Below are 15,901 nucleotides of genomic sequence, written 5' to 3' on the forward strand. Positions count from 1 at the left end.
GATAATCTCATGTGTATATATCCTGGTTAAACCTATGCATTCAACACCGAGTTGATGTATCCTATGTTTATGGTCCCCATTGGCCCAACCACAATGTGTTCAGGTCAAAGTTGTGATGCTCTTGCGAGAGTGTGCTTTCTCCTGCCAGTGCCATGTACAAAGTCATTTCCATTTGCTCGCTTGCTTATGAGAAAATGGTATTCAAAACATGAGTCCTTTCAACTTTTGCTCTTTCTGACAATCAACATTTAGCAATGTTACGTGCATTTATGACCAGGAAAATATATCCCAAATCTATTCTCTGTTTGGAATCACTTCAGCCAAGAATTTATCTAATCCCCACACTTTTTCACCCCACATGATTTCTTGAATCTTCTCTTGTTCATCATAAGCACAGCATACAGAAAAATCCACAAACAGCCTTCAAAAATCCAAAGAAAATTATATCAATCCTTTTCTTAAAATTCCCTATGCCTTTTCATGAATCATAAAGTCAATCAATGTTAATATGTCTTGAAATAACCCAGCTCATCTTTCCTTTGCCTCATATCAGCTTCAGCTCATAAAATCCTCTCTCATTCAGTTGAATCTGCCCACCTTCATATATTCCAAATATTACTTTGCTGCCCAAGTTTGCACATAACGCTTCTCTTGACTTGGGACACTCAACATCCACTCAGCTTACCAGAGACTGAAGCCCTATTTCCAACCCTGGATAAAACACATCTGATTGGCAAAATAAAAGAGATCCAGGCCATTGTCCTCAGAACTTGTCAAAGTCAGAAAATAAAAAGCACCTGTCAAAACTGGCAGAAGTTAACATTCAAGGTAGGAGATATAAGCAGAAACTCAGGAGCAAACTTGAACAGGTTGCAAGACCCTGTCATTTTGGTATTGAGTGAGTCGTTGGACTTTAAAACTTCCCCTCCTTCCAGTTTACATTAAAGTAGAAGGAAGCATCATTCCTTAAAGATAATTCTAGATCAGCGTAATTTGGTAAAAATAAAACACTTCTGACAATTACTGTTAAATTTTGCTTATCTTGCAGGAAAGAACATCTGGAAAAGAGCACTTACCATAGCATGCAGCTTTATCGGACCAGCCGTCTTGACCACATACTATGGAGTCTGTGGTTCGTCCCTCTCGAGTTTCATACCCATCAAAACATTCGTAGTCCAGCGTGTCATTCAGCCTGAACCACGTGCCATCACTTTTGACTCTGGCCTTCTCAAATACTGGCTTGTCACAGGATTCTAAGGGATAATGGGATTGTGATTTCATTTCTAATATTATTTAGTGGACAATTTGATTGAGTTTCATCTCAAGGGAAATGGACTTCACCAATTAGTATGTACTAATCATAAAAAATTAGCCAAGAATGCCAGTGATAAATCACTGTCCTGAAATAATTACTCAAAGTGAAAACAAGTATATTTCTTGCAACATTTTTCTCAACACTTAATGTTCCTGAATTATTTACTTTATGAACATGTTCTTCAGTTGCTATACTTATGCATGTTTTTCCAATGCTAGTATTAAAATACACCATTACAGAAGTATTATACTATTTTCATAACAGCGTTTTCTGAATTAATATGCCAAATTAATTAGCAGTTGTGACATATTTGCCAGAGAAAACTTCATTGGAAGGGATCCAGGGTTGGGAACTCATGTACTCCTGTGGTGGATTCATGTCAATGTATGGCAAAACCAATACAGTATTGTAAAGTAAATAAATAAATAAAGTAGGAAAAAAACAAAGAATTTCTACACCATTTCTAGATCACAGAAAAAAAAAGAAAAAAAGTAATTTTCAAAAGGCAAGTTAATCTTTTAAAAATGTTATAAAATTTTTAAAATTCACATGCTGATTTTCCTTTTCTGACTGTATTTCTAATGGTTGTATATTCTTTTATAGTTATCAAGGTTGAATACAGACATAATTCTTTATTTATAGCTATTTACAAGAAAATATGTTAACAATTAATCTGTTTTCACTAACACCATAGACTGATGTTAATAGTTTAAATAGTTTACTTCAAATTTTCATAATGTGTTAAAGAAAAATTGTACTAGTAAAATATAATAATAGAGACATTTTTCATAAAAGAGTGTTAAAATGGAAAGCTGTCATATATTAAAATAAAATAATTTTGATATGTGCAACTTTTTTCTTTTTGAGGGTGTAGTGCCTGTAGCAAGTATAGACACTGGAAAAAATAAAATGGAACAGTAGAAAGGGATATTATAAATACTCACTTCACTTAAAGTGAATATGTAAAATATCACTTCAAAAATATCATCGTGTAGCTTTGGGATGAATAAGACAAACTCATTAACTGTTCTTAGAAAATCTTCATAAAGATCTATGTGTTGCTACAAGAAAAACCTTCAGCACAGCAGAATTTGGTCCTGTCTAGAAGTGTTTCTCTGTCTGTACTAACTAGATGCTTATGAAGATTTCCTAAGAATTTTTCACAAGGATATCTATCCTAGAGACTCAAACATATGAATTATATATCATATTATTTGAAGTTTATGCACCATGGCCTCACATCTTTACTTAAAAACATAACTTTTAGGCTTAGGAGCAGAGACTCTGGCTTAAGAGTCTCCTAAAAGAAAAACAGATGGAATCAGCATAAAGGTATCAGCTGAAAATAAATAAATTTATCCCGGAAGAAAGGTAAGGCTCTAAGCAAAATTAGCTTTTAGTCACAGGATGTTTTAAAGTGATGTTGAACTAAATAGTACAATGATATTCTACTCCACTAGTAATTAATCATTAAGGCAAAAAAAAAAAAAAACATTTTTCAAAGCTTTGTAATTGATCTTTTCAAATACAGCCATGGAACCACAAAACACTTCATATGACCCTGCCCCAGCAAAAACAAAAAAAAAGAAAGAAAGAAAGGAAAAAGGAAAAATGAACAAAGTTAAAGAACACTTCTGTATAGTTATCATCAGGATAAAGAATAATAAGATAATGAATTACTTACTAATGCATACAGGTTGAGCTGACCATCCATCTTGCAGACATGTAATTAACCCTGATGTCTTACCATCTGCTGTCACATATCCTGGTTTACACTTATATTCTGTTTGTTTATTTAGGGGATACGTAAAGGTAGATTCAGACAAAAATCCATTCTCAATTCTTATTTCAGATTTTGAACATGTTTCTAAAAGGGAGAAAGCATAAAGAAAAGGTAAGCATATATTTGATACACATTTCATAAGAACCCAAATAAGGTAATGATACAAAAAAGGGGAGTTGCTTATGACTATAAACCAAGAAAATTTCTAATCATTTAAGGTCCTGTGTAAGAGAGAGAAAAAAAAAAAGAACTATGAGTTTCCAAAGATATTAAACCAAAACACTTGATTTCCATTTTCTAGAACAAAGCAAGATTTAAAATACTCTGGATCCCCTCTAGGAAATTATTAGAAATCTGTTTGTCTAAAGGATCTGGAATCCCACAGCATGTCAAAAATCTTTTAGCAATGGGCTTCCTTTCCTGGGACTTGTTGAAAGTATTGCCTAGTCTGGATCTCTTACACAACCCAGAATACAGATCAGGTGACGATCACAAAATCTTCCACCATAGTTACCCCAGCCTTTGTCTCTGAGAATTTGAAATGCTGTCATCAAAACTGAGTGCTTAAAGCCATATCAGTACATGGAGTTCAATGAAGATGACAAAGATCAATACATCCATTCATTTTACTAAGGACAAAATGTTGATCCTTCAAACAATGAATAACTAAACTTGGGAAAGTACAATACTGTCACCTAATAGATATCTTCATAGAATTCAGCTAATTTTTTATAGTACTTCATGGATAAAGAAGAAATCAAAAGAGAAAAATTTGAATATTTTGAATTGAATGAAAATAAAACCATGATAAGTAAAGTTTCATATGATTTATGAGATGACACAAAAGTGTGCTGAGGGGAATTTTAAAATTACATAGCAATAATAGTAATGATAAAGACTGAAAATCAATAATTGCTTTTCCTTAAAACTGAAAATAGAAAAGCAAACAAGCCCAGCACATATAATTTGGAAACACTGCAATGACATTACTAAGAGAGTGGAATAGGCCACCTTGACGTCTCCTTCCCTCCACAGACACACTGAATTAACAACTATGTGTGTATCAGCCCCTTCTATTCAAAATAGAAACAGTAAATGAGAAGTTCTACATTCAAGGCAAGTGAGAAAATGCCAAAATCCTAAGTGGGAGGGAAAACTAAGACACATTCCTGCAATAAGATCCATGCAACAGAGGACCATACAGTTTGAAGGGAACACTCAACTCCCAGCTTCTCCTGGAGGAGCAAAGGGTTTGATCCACCATCTAGGTCTCTGATTCTGCAAATGCTAGTCCAGGGTCCAGCTTCCAATTTACCTGCCTCTGGGAGGCCTAGGATTTCCAGTCTCCCGGGATTACAGAAATGAAGTGGCAGTTATGAATCTGTACCAGCACTTCTCACAGGTCTTCCCCTAGCTTAATGGAGAGTGAACAACTCCCAGTTTCTCCATGGAAGGAGTCAGAAGGCACATGTGGACCTTCATCTTTTCCCGCTCTGCCTGAGGAATTGGCTTCTAACTAGCCTGTCCCTGAGAGCTGATGAAATCCAACATTTGCATTTGTGCCTGGATACTACAGAGAGCCAAATCATGGTGCAGAAGGCACAGGGTTTGAAGTAGCATGCAAGCATTAACCATAACTCCTTTCCCTAGGTCAGTGCAGAGTGAGCTAGGTGATAAACTCCAATTGCCTGTTCCACCAAGTATTCTGACTTGTAGATCACTGCATACTCTGGACTCCTGGAGGAGGCTGACTACAAACACAGAAGTTTGGATGGGCAGAGAGGTTAGAGGTAACCAAAATTCTGGCCAGGCTGATTGAAAAGGCTGAATTCTGGAAAGGCTCTACTTCTGAGGCCAATCTGTGAAGACTAGGACAAGTGGATGTTTAGTCTAATGCACAGTTTATCAACACAGAGACTCAAGAGAAATGCTCAACTGAGAAGTATGTTCAAATGAGAAGAACAAGATATCCATTGCTTTTTATCCCGACCCAACAACAGAAATTCAACAACAGCCCACAGCAATCCTGACTTGGAGTGAGGTGTGGGCTCTATACCATACACTGAGATCCATGATAGCGGAAGAGTAGGTGCACGTGGAGTAAATCTCTCTCCACGGATACATCAGGAATACACCTCCAGACACAGATGATCTTGCAGAAAGCCAGCTGAGAACCTGACCACTGGAAAAGAATATATAGAACCAGGCAACACTCAGCAGGACAAAGGAAGGAGGGCAAAAAAAGACGAGAGTGAGTAGAACTGGATCTGCATCTGGGGTCGGGAACTGAAGCAAGGACAAAGCTACACGGGAGGGCAAATGTTTGCGACAGAGGTGAAGCACTGAGACTGTTGGAGAGTGAAGCAGCTGATCAGTGAGAGTCTGAATGGAATGCGGATCACACAGACAATCCTTGCCACAGCTGTACCTACACCAGACAGGGATGCAAGTCCCCTAGAAAGTGCTTCAGGTTGGAGCTGGAACATAGAGATTGGAAAGCAGTCCCATGGCAAGGTCTACTGTTGACTGAAGGGAGATGGTGTGAGGAAACCTGAGAGAGGAGAGAGCAGGGGGAAAATGCTGATGAAGGAAAGCCAGCTAACCTGGAGGCAGGGTGATACTGCTGAGTCACACATAGAGGATGGAGTCATCTCTATAGCCTCTCTCTCTGCACATATCAGCACCAGACAGCTGAAGCAACACAGGGAGGGTGGCCCTCTAAGGACCTGATGTGCAAAGCAACACAGAAGGATGCCAGCCAGGGTTATCTTTAAGTCCCTGATGCAATGAGCAACAGACAATGACCCCAACTTGGGGGCCTGTAAGCGCCTGAAGGGGTCAAGCAACAGAGCAGGACCAGCCAAAGAGGCCCTCTGATGGCCAGGTGCCAGAAGCTAGGAAACGACTCTAATAGGACCACCGATTCTGCAGCTGAGTCAGTTGGTTTCCTTGCACGCTTAGCACTGTCAGGGTTCCCATAATTCAAGCAGCTGTGTCACCTCCATGCTCAATCCTCACTGGGAAGAGCTGTCAGAAGCTAGAAAAATCTCTAATAGTCACATACCTCCTGTGACAATAGCCACAGCTATGTATCCGGCGTTGCCATGGTCGCCATTATCCAAGCTCCTGTGTCACTCCCTAGCTCAATCCCACAAGGACAGTACAAGCAGAGGCTACAAAAATCCCTAAGGGCACCATATTTCCTGCTGTCCTAGCCAGTGGCTCCCCTTAGTACCTGGTACTGCCAAGGTCCCTGCAAACCAAGCAACTGCACCACCTCCACATTCGGTCCTCCCTGGGGCACACCTAAGTCCTCCAGGGGAGCCTCAGGAGTAACTCCTGTGGACGACTCACATGCAAAGGTGGAGATAAAACCACAAGTGAAATCCAGGGGCAGGTGGCTAAGGAATAGAACCAAAACATTCCCACCAGTGGTACAAGCTCAAGATTGAATCCACATGATCAACTGGCAGACTTTGTACCTATGGGACAGATAAAGGACACTGGGAGTTGCTGGAAAAGAAACGCACTAGCACTGGCAGATGTGGACATTAGAGCAAGAACATGCAAGAGCAGGACAGACGAGAGTCCGAGCTGTGGCCACAACAGGTACGAGACCAGCCCAGACCTGGAGGGCAACCTAGGGAGGAGAGGTGGGCTGTGACTCACATTGAGGAAAAGGATGCTGACAGCTGATCCAAGAAAAATATGTATTACTCTTATACTTTAATTTATTTAGAAGTTACTACTGGGTTTTTAAATTTTTACTTGTTTTTTGTTCTCTGTTGTTGTAGCTGTTGATTTTAATACTACAGTTAAATCTATTTACACTTTTGAGAAATTTTTTTAACCACACATTTAATTTCCTTTAAATACTTCTGCCTCTACTTTGGTCTTTTGTGGTTTTGAGGGTTGTTTTCCTCTTTAATTTTCAAAGATTTTTAAAAAAACTTTTATCACTTTTTTTTCCACATATATTCTTTTGCTTGCTTTTCTTATTCTTTTTCTGCTGTTGTATTTCTTTAATATATGTAAAACTTCTTTATCTACCTCTATTTAAATTTGCTTTTCTAGCATTTCTTTCTTTTTCTCCTTTTCTTGCTTTTCCTCATTATGTTTATTAGTCTGTTTTGCTTTAGTTGGTTTATTCCCCAGTTGACATATGGCTCTGATTTTGTTTTCCAGTTTATGCTTTTAGTCAGATTTGTTAATAACTAGTTGATATCATTCTTACTTTCCTTTGCTCACTGGATCAATCTCTTCTACTTTTTTTTTTTCCACTGTTTTGGTTTTGTTTATGTGTGTATACGTGTGCGTATATTTCCCACTTTTTTGTTAGTACTTGCCTGATTTTGTATCTGCCATTTGTCTGAGGTTTGTAGTTTGTTTCTTGTTTTAGTGTGTTTGTTTTATCCCCTTTAATGCCATTACAAACCACCTGTGGTATCTCACTTGCCCAGCCAGATATCAGGCCCAGAACCTTTGAAGTGGGAGCACTGACAAGAGTCTAGACCGCTGTAAACCTCCTAACCCCAGGGAGTATTTATTAGTGAGAATTCCCATAAAAGCCTCCACCTGTATACACCTGGCATCACCCAACTGCCAGCAGCACCCAGTGTAAGATGCCTCACCCCCCCCAAAAAAAAACAAGATAAAAACACAAACCCAGTCTTCAGCAAACAGGACTGCCACCTCATATGGCCCTGCCCATCAGAGGGGGAAAAAAAAGAAAACTTATCTCCTTTCACCAGAGTACAAACAAAAGTCACACTCAAAAGAAGCCTACACAAACCAGTGACACAACCTTACACAGCAAGGGCAGAAGCCAAAAGGAATGAGGAACTCGACATGAAAGCCTGAGAAGAGGAGACATCAAATGTAATAATGAAAAAAAGAAAAAAAAGCAAAGGTAAAAAAATATTGCTCAAATGAAGGAACAAACTAGAAGCACACAAGACCTAAAAAAAATAAAATAAAATAAACCCTAAGAGGAAGTAGTTTAAATACCTTAAAAAAATTCAGAATAATGATGGTAAAGGTGTTCCAAAACCTTGAAAATAGAATGCATAAAATGCCAAGAAGCAATCAACACAATTAACACAATTACCAAGGATATAGAAGAACTAAAGAATAAACAAACAAAGATGAATAACACAATTACTGAAATTAAAAATACTCTACGGTAAGGTAAGGTGAAGTCGCTCAGTCGTGTCCAACTCTTTGCCACCCCGTGGACTGTAACCTACTAGGCTTCTCCGTCCATGGGATTCTCCAGGAAAGAATACTGCAGTGGATTGCCATTTCCTTCTCCAGGGGATCTTCCTGACCCAGGGATCAAACCAGGGTCTCCCGCATTGGAGGCAGGTGCTTTTAACCTCTGAGCCACCAGGGAAGCCAAAAATACTCTAGAAGGAAACAATAATAGACTAACTGAAGCAGAAGAATGGCACAATGAGCTCGAAGATAGAATGGTTGAAATAGTTACTGATGAGCAGAGTAAAGGAAAAAGAATGAAAATAAATGAGGAGAGCTTCAGAGACCTCTGGGACAGTATTAAACACAACATTTGAGCTACAGAGGTCCCAGAGGAAGAAGAGAAAAGAAAGCCACTGAGCAATTTTTTGAAGATACTATAGTTGAAAACCTTCCCAGCATGGGAAAGGAAATAGTCAATCAAGTTCAAGAAGCACAGAGAGTCCAATACAAGATAAATTCAAGCAGAAACACATCAAGACACATACTAACCAACAGAGATTAAACACAATGAAAGAATATTAAAAGCAGCAAGGGAAAAGCAACAAGTAACACACAAGGGAAAAGCCATTCAATTCACAACTGGTTGTTTCAGCAGAAATCCTGCAGGCCAAAAAGGAATGGCAGGATATCTTTAAAGTGCTGAAAGGGGGAAATTTAAAAGCAAGATTACTTTACCTGGCAAGGATTTCATTCAAAATTGATGAAAAAATTAAAACTTTACAGACAAGCAGTAGTTAAGAGAATTTAGCACCACCAAACCAGCTTTACAACATATATTAAAGAGACATATAGGCAATAAGCATAAGACAAAGGAAAGACCTACAAAAAACCCAAAACAATTAAGAAAATGCTAATTGGGGAGCGGTCTTAAGATGGCAGAGGAATAGCACGGGAGATCACTTTCTCCACCAAAAATTAATCAAAAGATCATTTGAATGCTGAGCAACTTCCCCAAAACAACTTCTGAACACTGGCGGAGGACACCAGGCACCCAGAAAGGTGGCCCACTCTCTTCCAAAGGATGTAGGACAAAATGTAAAAGACAAAAAGAGAGACAAAAGAGTTAGGAACAGAGACCCATCCTGGGGAGGGAGTTGTGAAGGGGGACAAGTTTCCAAACACCAGGAAACCCTCTCACCAGTGGGTCTGTGGGGAGTTTTGGAATCTCAGAGGGCAACATAAAGTGAAAGAAAGAAAGAAAGTAAAGTCGCTCAGTTGTGTCCGACTCTTTGCGATGCTATAAACAGTAGCCTACCAGGGTCCTCTGTCCATGGGATTTTCCAGGCAAGAATACTGGAGTGGGTTGCCATTTCCTTCAACACGGGATGTTCCCAACCCAGGGATCGGACCCAGGTCACCTACATTGCAGGCAGATGCTTTAACATCTGAGGCACCAGGAAGAAAGCAACATAACAGGGAGGGAAAAAAAAAAAAACAAAAAACACAGAATACGTGCCTTAACCACAACTCCAAGCGGAGAAATATCTCAAACGCTCACATCTGCCACCAGCGAGTGGGGGAGGCACTGTTGCATTACATAGGGTTAAGGACCAGTCCTGAATGCCCTGAGGACAATCTGAGGGAGCTAACATAAGATAGCAGCACAAACTGTGGGACGGAGAGAGGGATAAAGAGAGAGAGAGAGAGAAAGAAAAGCTCTAACCTAAGCCACATCCTGGCCTGCTCACAGAACAAAGGATTGAGCGAATGCCAAAGGAGAGCTAGCAGGCTGCAGACCAGCTCCTTCCCCGCCACCCCCCACCCCCTGCCCCACTGGAGGCAGAGAGGCAGGCAGGTGACAGCCAGAGCCAGAAGGCAAGGGGCAATTTTGGCCCCAGAGACAGCATCCTCCACCAAACTGGGAGCAGGCTCCCACTTGCTAACCACATCTTCCTGGGATATTGGTCGGTTGACATCTGCCAAGACGGTTGCAACCTGAGATCAGCCCCTCAGGGGAGACACACGGCACACCTGAGACAGTGCTCTTGCAGCGCACCCAGTAAACCAAAAGACTGGGACCAGAGAGCTGATAAGACGCACTGCACACCTGGGACAGTGTGCTTGCCAAGCACCTGGTTACCTGAGCTCCTTGGACTTGGGAAAGACACAAAATCCAGGCCCAGGCGAGTCTATGCCTTTATGGAGAACCTGAACCTGAGCAGCTTAGACCTGGGAAGTGCACGCAACCTAGGGCCTCCTTTGGAAAGTTCCCCTTCCAAGCAACCTGGAGTCTGAGCAGTGTAGACAGGGAAAGTGCAGGCACCATGAGCTAGGGCAACCCAGTGTGGTCCGTACACTATGAGCACTCCCCACACATGCCAGTGATATTTGTTTGCAGTATTCCTCCCTCCCCACAGCACTACTGAACAAGTGAGCCTAAATAAGTGGCCACCTCACCCCCTTGTGTCAGGGTGGAAATTAGACACTGAAGAGACTTGCAAACAGAGGAGGCCAAAATAAACAAATAACAGGGAACTACTCGCGAAGTGACGGGCACAACAGATTGAAACCCTGTAGTTAGCATTGACCAAGCACTGGAAGGGGCCTGTAGACCTTGAAAAGAAGTATAAGTTGGAACAAGGAACTATGTGAAACTGAACTGACCCCACACTGCCCTCAAGAGCTCCAGAGAAATTCCTAGATTTATTTTTACTATTATCATTTTTTAATTTTTCAGTTCTTTATTATTCCTTTAATTTTCATTTGTATAACCTACTATTACCTTGCAAAAAAGACCCTATTTTTTAAAGCAAATTTCACATATGTATTTTTTATAATTTGTGATTGGTTTTGTATTTTTAATGTTGCATTTTTCAGAGTCTAACCTCTACTCTAGATTTTAAATCTTTGCTTTTTGTTATCTGTTATCAATTTTGTACCTTTAAGAATCTAATCTTCAGTACACATTTTTACTTACGGGTGTGATTACTGGTTTGATTGCTCTCTCCCCTTTTGACTCTCCCTCTTCTCACCCAGGTCACCTCTACCTCCTCCCTCCCCGTATGCTTCTCTACTTAACTCTGAATCTCTCCAGGTGTTCTGGGCTATGGAGAACACTTAGGGAACTGATTACTGGCTAGATTGGTCTCTCCCTTTTTGACTGACCTTCTTCTCCTCGTGGTCACCTCTATCTCTCTTCTCCCTCTTCTCTTCTCTATTTAATTCTGTGAACCTCTCTGGGTGTTCCAGACTGTGGACAGCACATAGGGAATTGATTATTGGCTAAATGGCTCTCTCCCCTTTGGATTCCCCTCTTCACCTCCTGGTCACTTCTGTCTTCCTCCTCCCTCATCTCTTCTCCATGTAACTCTGTGAACCTTTCTGGGTGCCCCTCACTGTGGAGATTCTTTTCAGCATTTATCTAGATGTTTTATCAGCAGTGCTGAATGGATGGAGAAGTCTTGAGGCTACTGTAAGATTAAGACTGAAAGCATGAGTTAAGAGACATATATCCAAAACTTGAGAACACCAGACAACTCCTGACTCCAGGGAACATTAATTGATAAGAGCACATCCCAAACCCTGCATACCTACACTGAAACCAAGTTCCACCCAAGAGCCAACAAGTTCCAGAGCAAGACATACCATGCTAATTCTTCAGCAACACAGGAACATAGCCTTGAGCTTCAATATACAGGCTGTTCAAAGTCACACCAAACCCATAGACACCTCAAAACTCACTACTGGGCACTTCATTGCACTCAGAGAGAAAAGATCCAGCTCCACCCAGTCGAACATGGACTCAAGCTTCCATAACCAGGAAAACTTGACAAGCCAAATGTCCAACCACACCCACAGGGAGCAACCTTCCTTTATTTTTAGTCAACAGTAAAGAGGAACCACAAACTTCCAGCATACAGAAAGGCCACCCCAAACAGAACATCTAAATAAAATGAAAAGGCAGAGAAATATTCAGAAGGTAAAGGAACAGAATAAATCCCCAACAAACCAAACACAAGAGGAAGAGATAGGGAGTCTACCTCAAAAAGAATTCAGAATAATGACAGTAAAGATGATCCAAAATCTTGAAAACAAAATGAAGTTACAGATAAATAGACTAGAAACGAGGATTGAGAAGATGCAAGAATGTTTAACAAGGACCTAGAAGAGATAAAAAAGAATCAATCAATAATGAATACGGCAATAAATAAGATCAAAAGAACTCTGGTGGGAACCAACAGTAGAATAACAGAAGCAGAGGATAGGATAAGTGAGGCAGAAGATAGAATGGTGGAAATAAATGAAGCAGAGAGGAAAAAAGAAAAAAAGAATTTTTAAAAATGAAGACAACATCAGAGACCTCTGGGACAATGTTAAATGCCCCAACATTTGAATCATAGGGGTCCCAGAAGACAAAAAGAAAGGCCATGAGAAAATACTTGAGGAGATAATAGTTGAAAACTTCCTCAAAATATGGAAGGAAATAGCCACCCAAGTCCAAGAAAGCCAGAGGCTCCAAAACAGGATAAACCCAAGGTGAAACACACCAAGATACACATTAATCAAATTAACCAAGATCAAACACAAAGAGCAAATATTAAAAGCAGCAAGGGAAAACCAACAAATAACACACAAGGGGATTTCCATAAGGATAACAGCTGATCTTTCTACAGAAACTCTTCAGGCCAGAAGGGATTGGCAGGACATACTTAAAGTGATGAAAGAGAAACGCCTACAACCCACATTACTATACCCAGTAAGGACCTCATTCAAGTATGAAAGAGAAATGAAAACCTTTACAGACAAACAAAAGCTGAGAGAATTCATCACCACCAAACCAGCAGTTCAACAAATGATAGAGGAACTTCTCTAGACAGGTAACAAAGAAAAGGTTTATAAGTAAGTAAGTGTTAGTCACTCAGTCATGCCTGACTCTTTGCGACCCCAAGGACGGCAGCCCACCAGGCTCCTGTGTCCATGAGATTTTCCAGGTAAGGATACTGGAGTAGTTTGCCATGTCCATCTCCAGGGGATCTTCCCAAACAAGGGATCGAACCCGGGTCTCCTGCATTGCAGCCAGATTCTTTACCAATTGAGCTACAAGGGAAGCTATTAAGGTTTATTAACTTGAATCCAAAACAACAAAATAAATAGCAATGGAATCATACTTAACAATAATTACCCGAAAATGTAAATGGGTTGAATGCCCCAACCAAAACACAAAGACTGGCAGAATGGATACAAAAACAAGACCCCTATATATGCTGCCTACGAGGGACCCACCTCAAAACAAGGGACCCACCTCAAAACAAGGGACACATACAGACTGAAAGTAGAGGGTTGGAAAAATATATTTCAAGCAAATGCAGACCAAAAAAAGCAGGAGGAGCAATACTCATATCAGAAAAAACAGACTTTGAAATAAAGGCCATGAAAAATTACAAAGAAAGACACTAAATAATGATCAAAGGATCAATCCAAGAAGAAGATATAACAATTATAAATATATATGCACCCAACATAAGCACACCGCAATATGTATGGCAAATGCTAACAAGTGTGAAAGGGGAAATTAAGAGTAACACAATAATAGTGGGAGACTTTAATATCCCACTCACACCTATGGATAGATCAACTAAACAGAAAATTAGCAAGGAAACACAAATTATAAATGATACAATGGACTAGTTAGACATAATGAATATCTATATGATATTTCACCCCCAAACAATGCATTTCACCTTTTTCTCAACAGCACATGGAACCTTCTACAGGATAGATCACACACTGGGCCATAAATCTAGCCTTAGTAAAATCAAAAATTGAAATCATTCCAAGCCTCTTTTCTAATCCCAATGCAGTAAGATTAGATGTCAACTACAGGGGGAAAAAAAAAAAAACTATTAAAAATACACATATATGGAGTCTAAACAACATGCTTCTGAATAACCAACAAATCACAGAAGAAATTAAAAATGAAATCAAAATATCCATAGAAATGAATGAAAATGAAAACACAACAACACAAAACCTAAGGGATTCAGTAAAAGCAGTGCTAAGGGGAAGGTTCATAGCATTACAAGCTTACCTCAAGAAACAAGAGAAAAATCAAATAAATAACCTAACTGTACACCTAAAGCAACTAGAAAAAGAAATGAAGAACCCCAGGGTTAGTAGAAGGAAAGAACTTATAAAAATTAGGGCAGAAGTAATTGAAAAAGAAACAAAGGAGACTATAGCAAAAATCAACATAACTAAAAGCTGGTTCTTTGAGAAGATAAATAAAATAGAAAAACCATTAGCCAGACTCATCAAGAAACAAAGGGAGAAAAATCAAATCAACAGAATTAGAAATGAAAATGGAGAAAGCACAACAGACAATACAGAAATACAAAGGATCATAAGAGATTACTATCAGCAATTTTATAACAATAAAATGGACCACTTGGAAGACATGGATGAATTCTTAAAAAAGTCTGACCTTCCAAAACTGAACCAGGAAGAAAGATAAAATCTTAACAGACCCATCACATGCACAGAAATTAAACTGTAATCAGTAATCTTCCACTAAACAAAAGCCCAAGACCAGATGGCTTCACAGCCGAATTCTACCAAAAATTTAGAGAAGACCTAACACCTATCCTACTCAAATTATTGCAGGAAATTGCAGAGGAAGGTAAATTGCCAAACTCATTCTATGAGGCCACCATCACCCTAACACCAAAACCAGACAAAGATGCCACAAAAAACAAAAACTACAGACCAATATCACTGATGAACATAGATGCAAAAATCCTTAAAAAAAATTCTAGGAAATAAAATCCAACAACATATTAAAAAAATCATACATCAGGACCAAGTGGGCTTCATCCCAGGATGCAAGGGTTCTTCAATATTCACAAATCAATCAATGTGATACACAATATTAATAAATTAAAAGGTAAAAACCATATGATTATCTCAATATATGCAAAGAAAGCTTTTGACAAAATTCAACATCGATTTATGATTAAAAAAAACCCTCCAGAAAGCATGCATAGAAGGAACATAACTCAGAATGATAAAGGCCATATATGATAAACCCACAGCAAACATTACCCTCAAAGGTGAAAACTTGAAAGTATTTTCCCTAAAGTCAGGAACAAGAGAAAGGTGCCCACTCTCACTACCACTATTCAACACAATGTTGGAAGTTTTAGCCATAGAAATCAGAGGAGAAAACAGAAATAAATGGAATCCAGATTGGGAAAAAGTAGTAAAACTCTCACTATTTGCAGATGACATGATCCTCTACATAGAAAATCCTAAGGACACTACCAGAAAATTACTAGAGCTAGTCAATGAATATAGTAAAGTTGCAGGATATAAAATTAACACACAGAAATCCCGTGCATTCCTATACACTAACAATCAGAAAACAGAAAGAGAAATTAAGGAAACAATTCCATTCATCAGTGCAATGAAAACAATAAAATAGTTAGGAATAAATCTTCCTAAAGAAACAAAAGACATATATATAGAAAACTATAAAACATTGATGGAAAAACTCAAAGAACACAAATCGATATAGAAATATAGCCTGTTCATGGATCAAAAGTATCAATATA

General features: G+C 39.2%; 1 protein-coding gene across 3 annotated transcripts in view; it reads right to left on the minus strand.

Moving 5' to 3' along the window:
- CFH (complement factor H) overlaps positions 1-15,901 on the minus strand; it is a 121,028-nt gene that overhangs the window by 42,161 nt on the left and 62,966 nt on the right. For 2 of the 3 annotated variants that reach the window (XM_018060121.1, XM_018060120.1), the window contains exons 10-11: positions 3,000-3,182; positions 1,077-1,253 (exon numbers count right to left, since the gene is read on the minus strand). In XM_018060121.1, coding sequence (XP_017915610.1) covers positions 1,077-1,253; positions 3,000-3,182 — 360 coding nt within the window. The remainder of the gene's footprint in view (positions 1-1,076; positions 1,254-2,999; positions 3,183-15,901) is intronic. The other variant, XM_018060122.1, reaches the window with a different exon arrangement.

The sequence above is a fragment of the Capra hircus genome, chromosome 16, assembly GCF_001704415.2.
Source record: "Capra hircus breed San Clemente chromosome 16, ASM170441v1, whole genome shotgun sequence".
NCBI classification, from domain to species: domain Eukaryota; kingdom Metazoa; phylum Chordata; class Mammalia; order Artiodactyla; family Bovidae; genus Capra; species Capra hircus.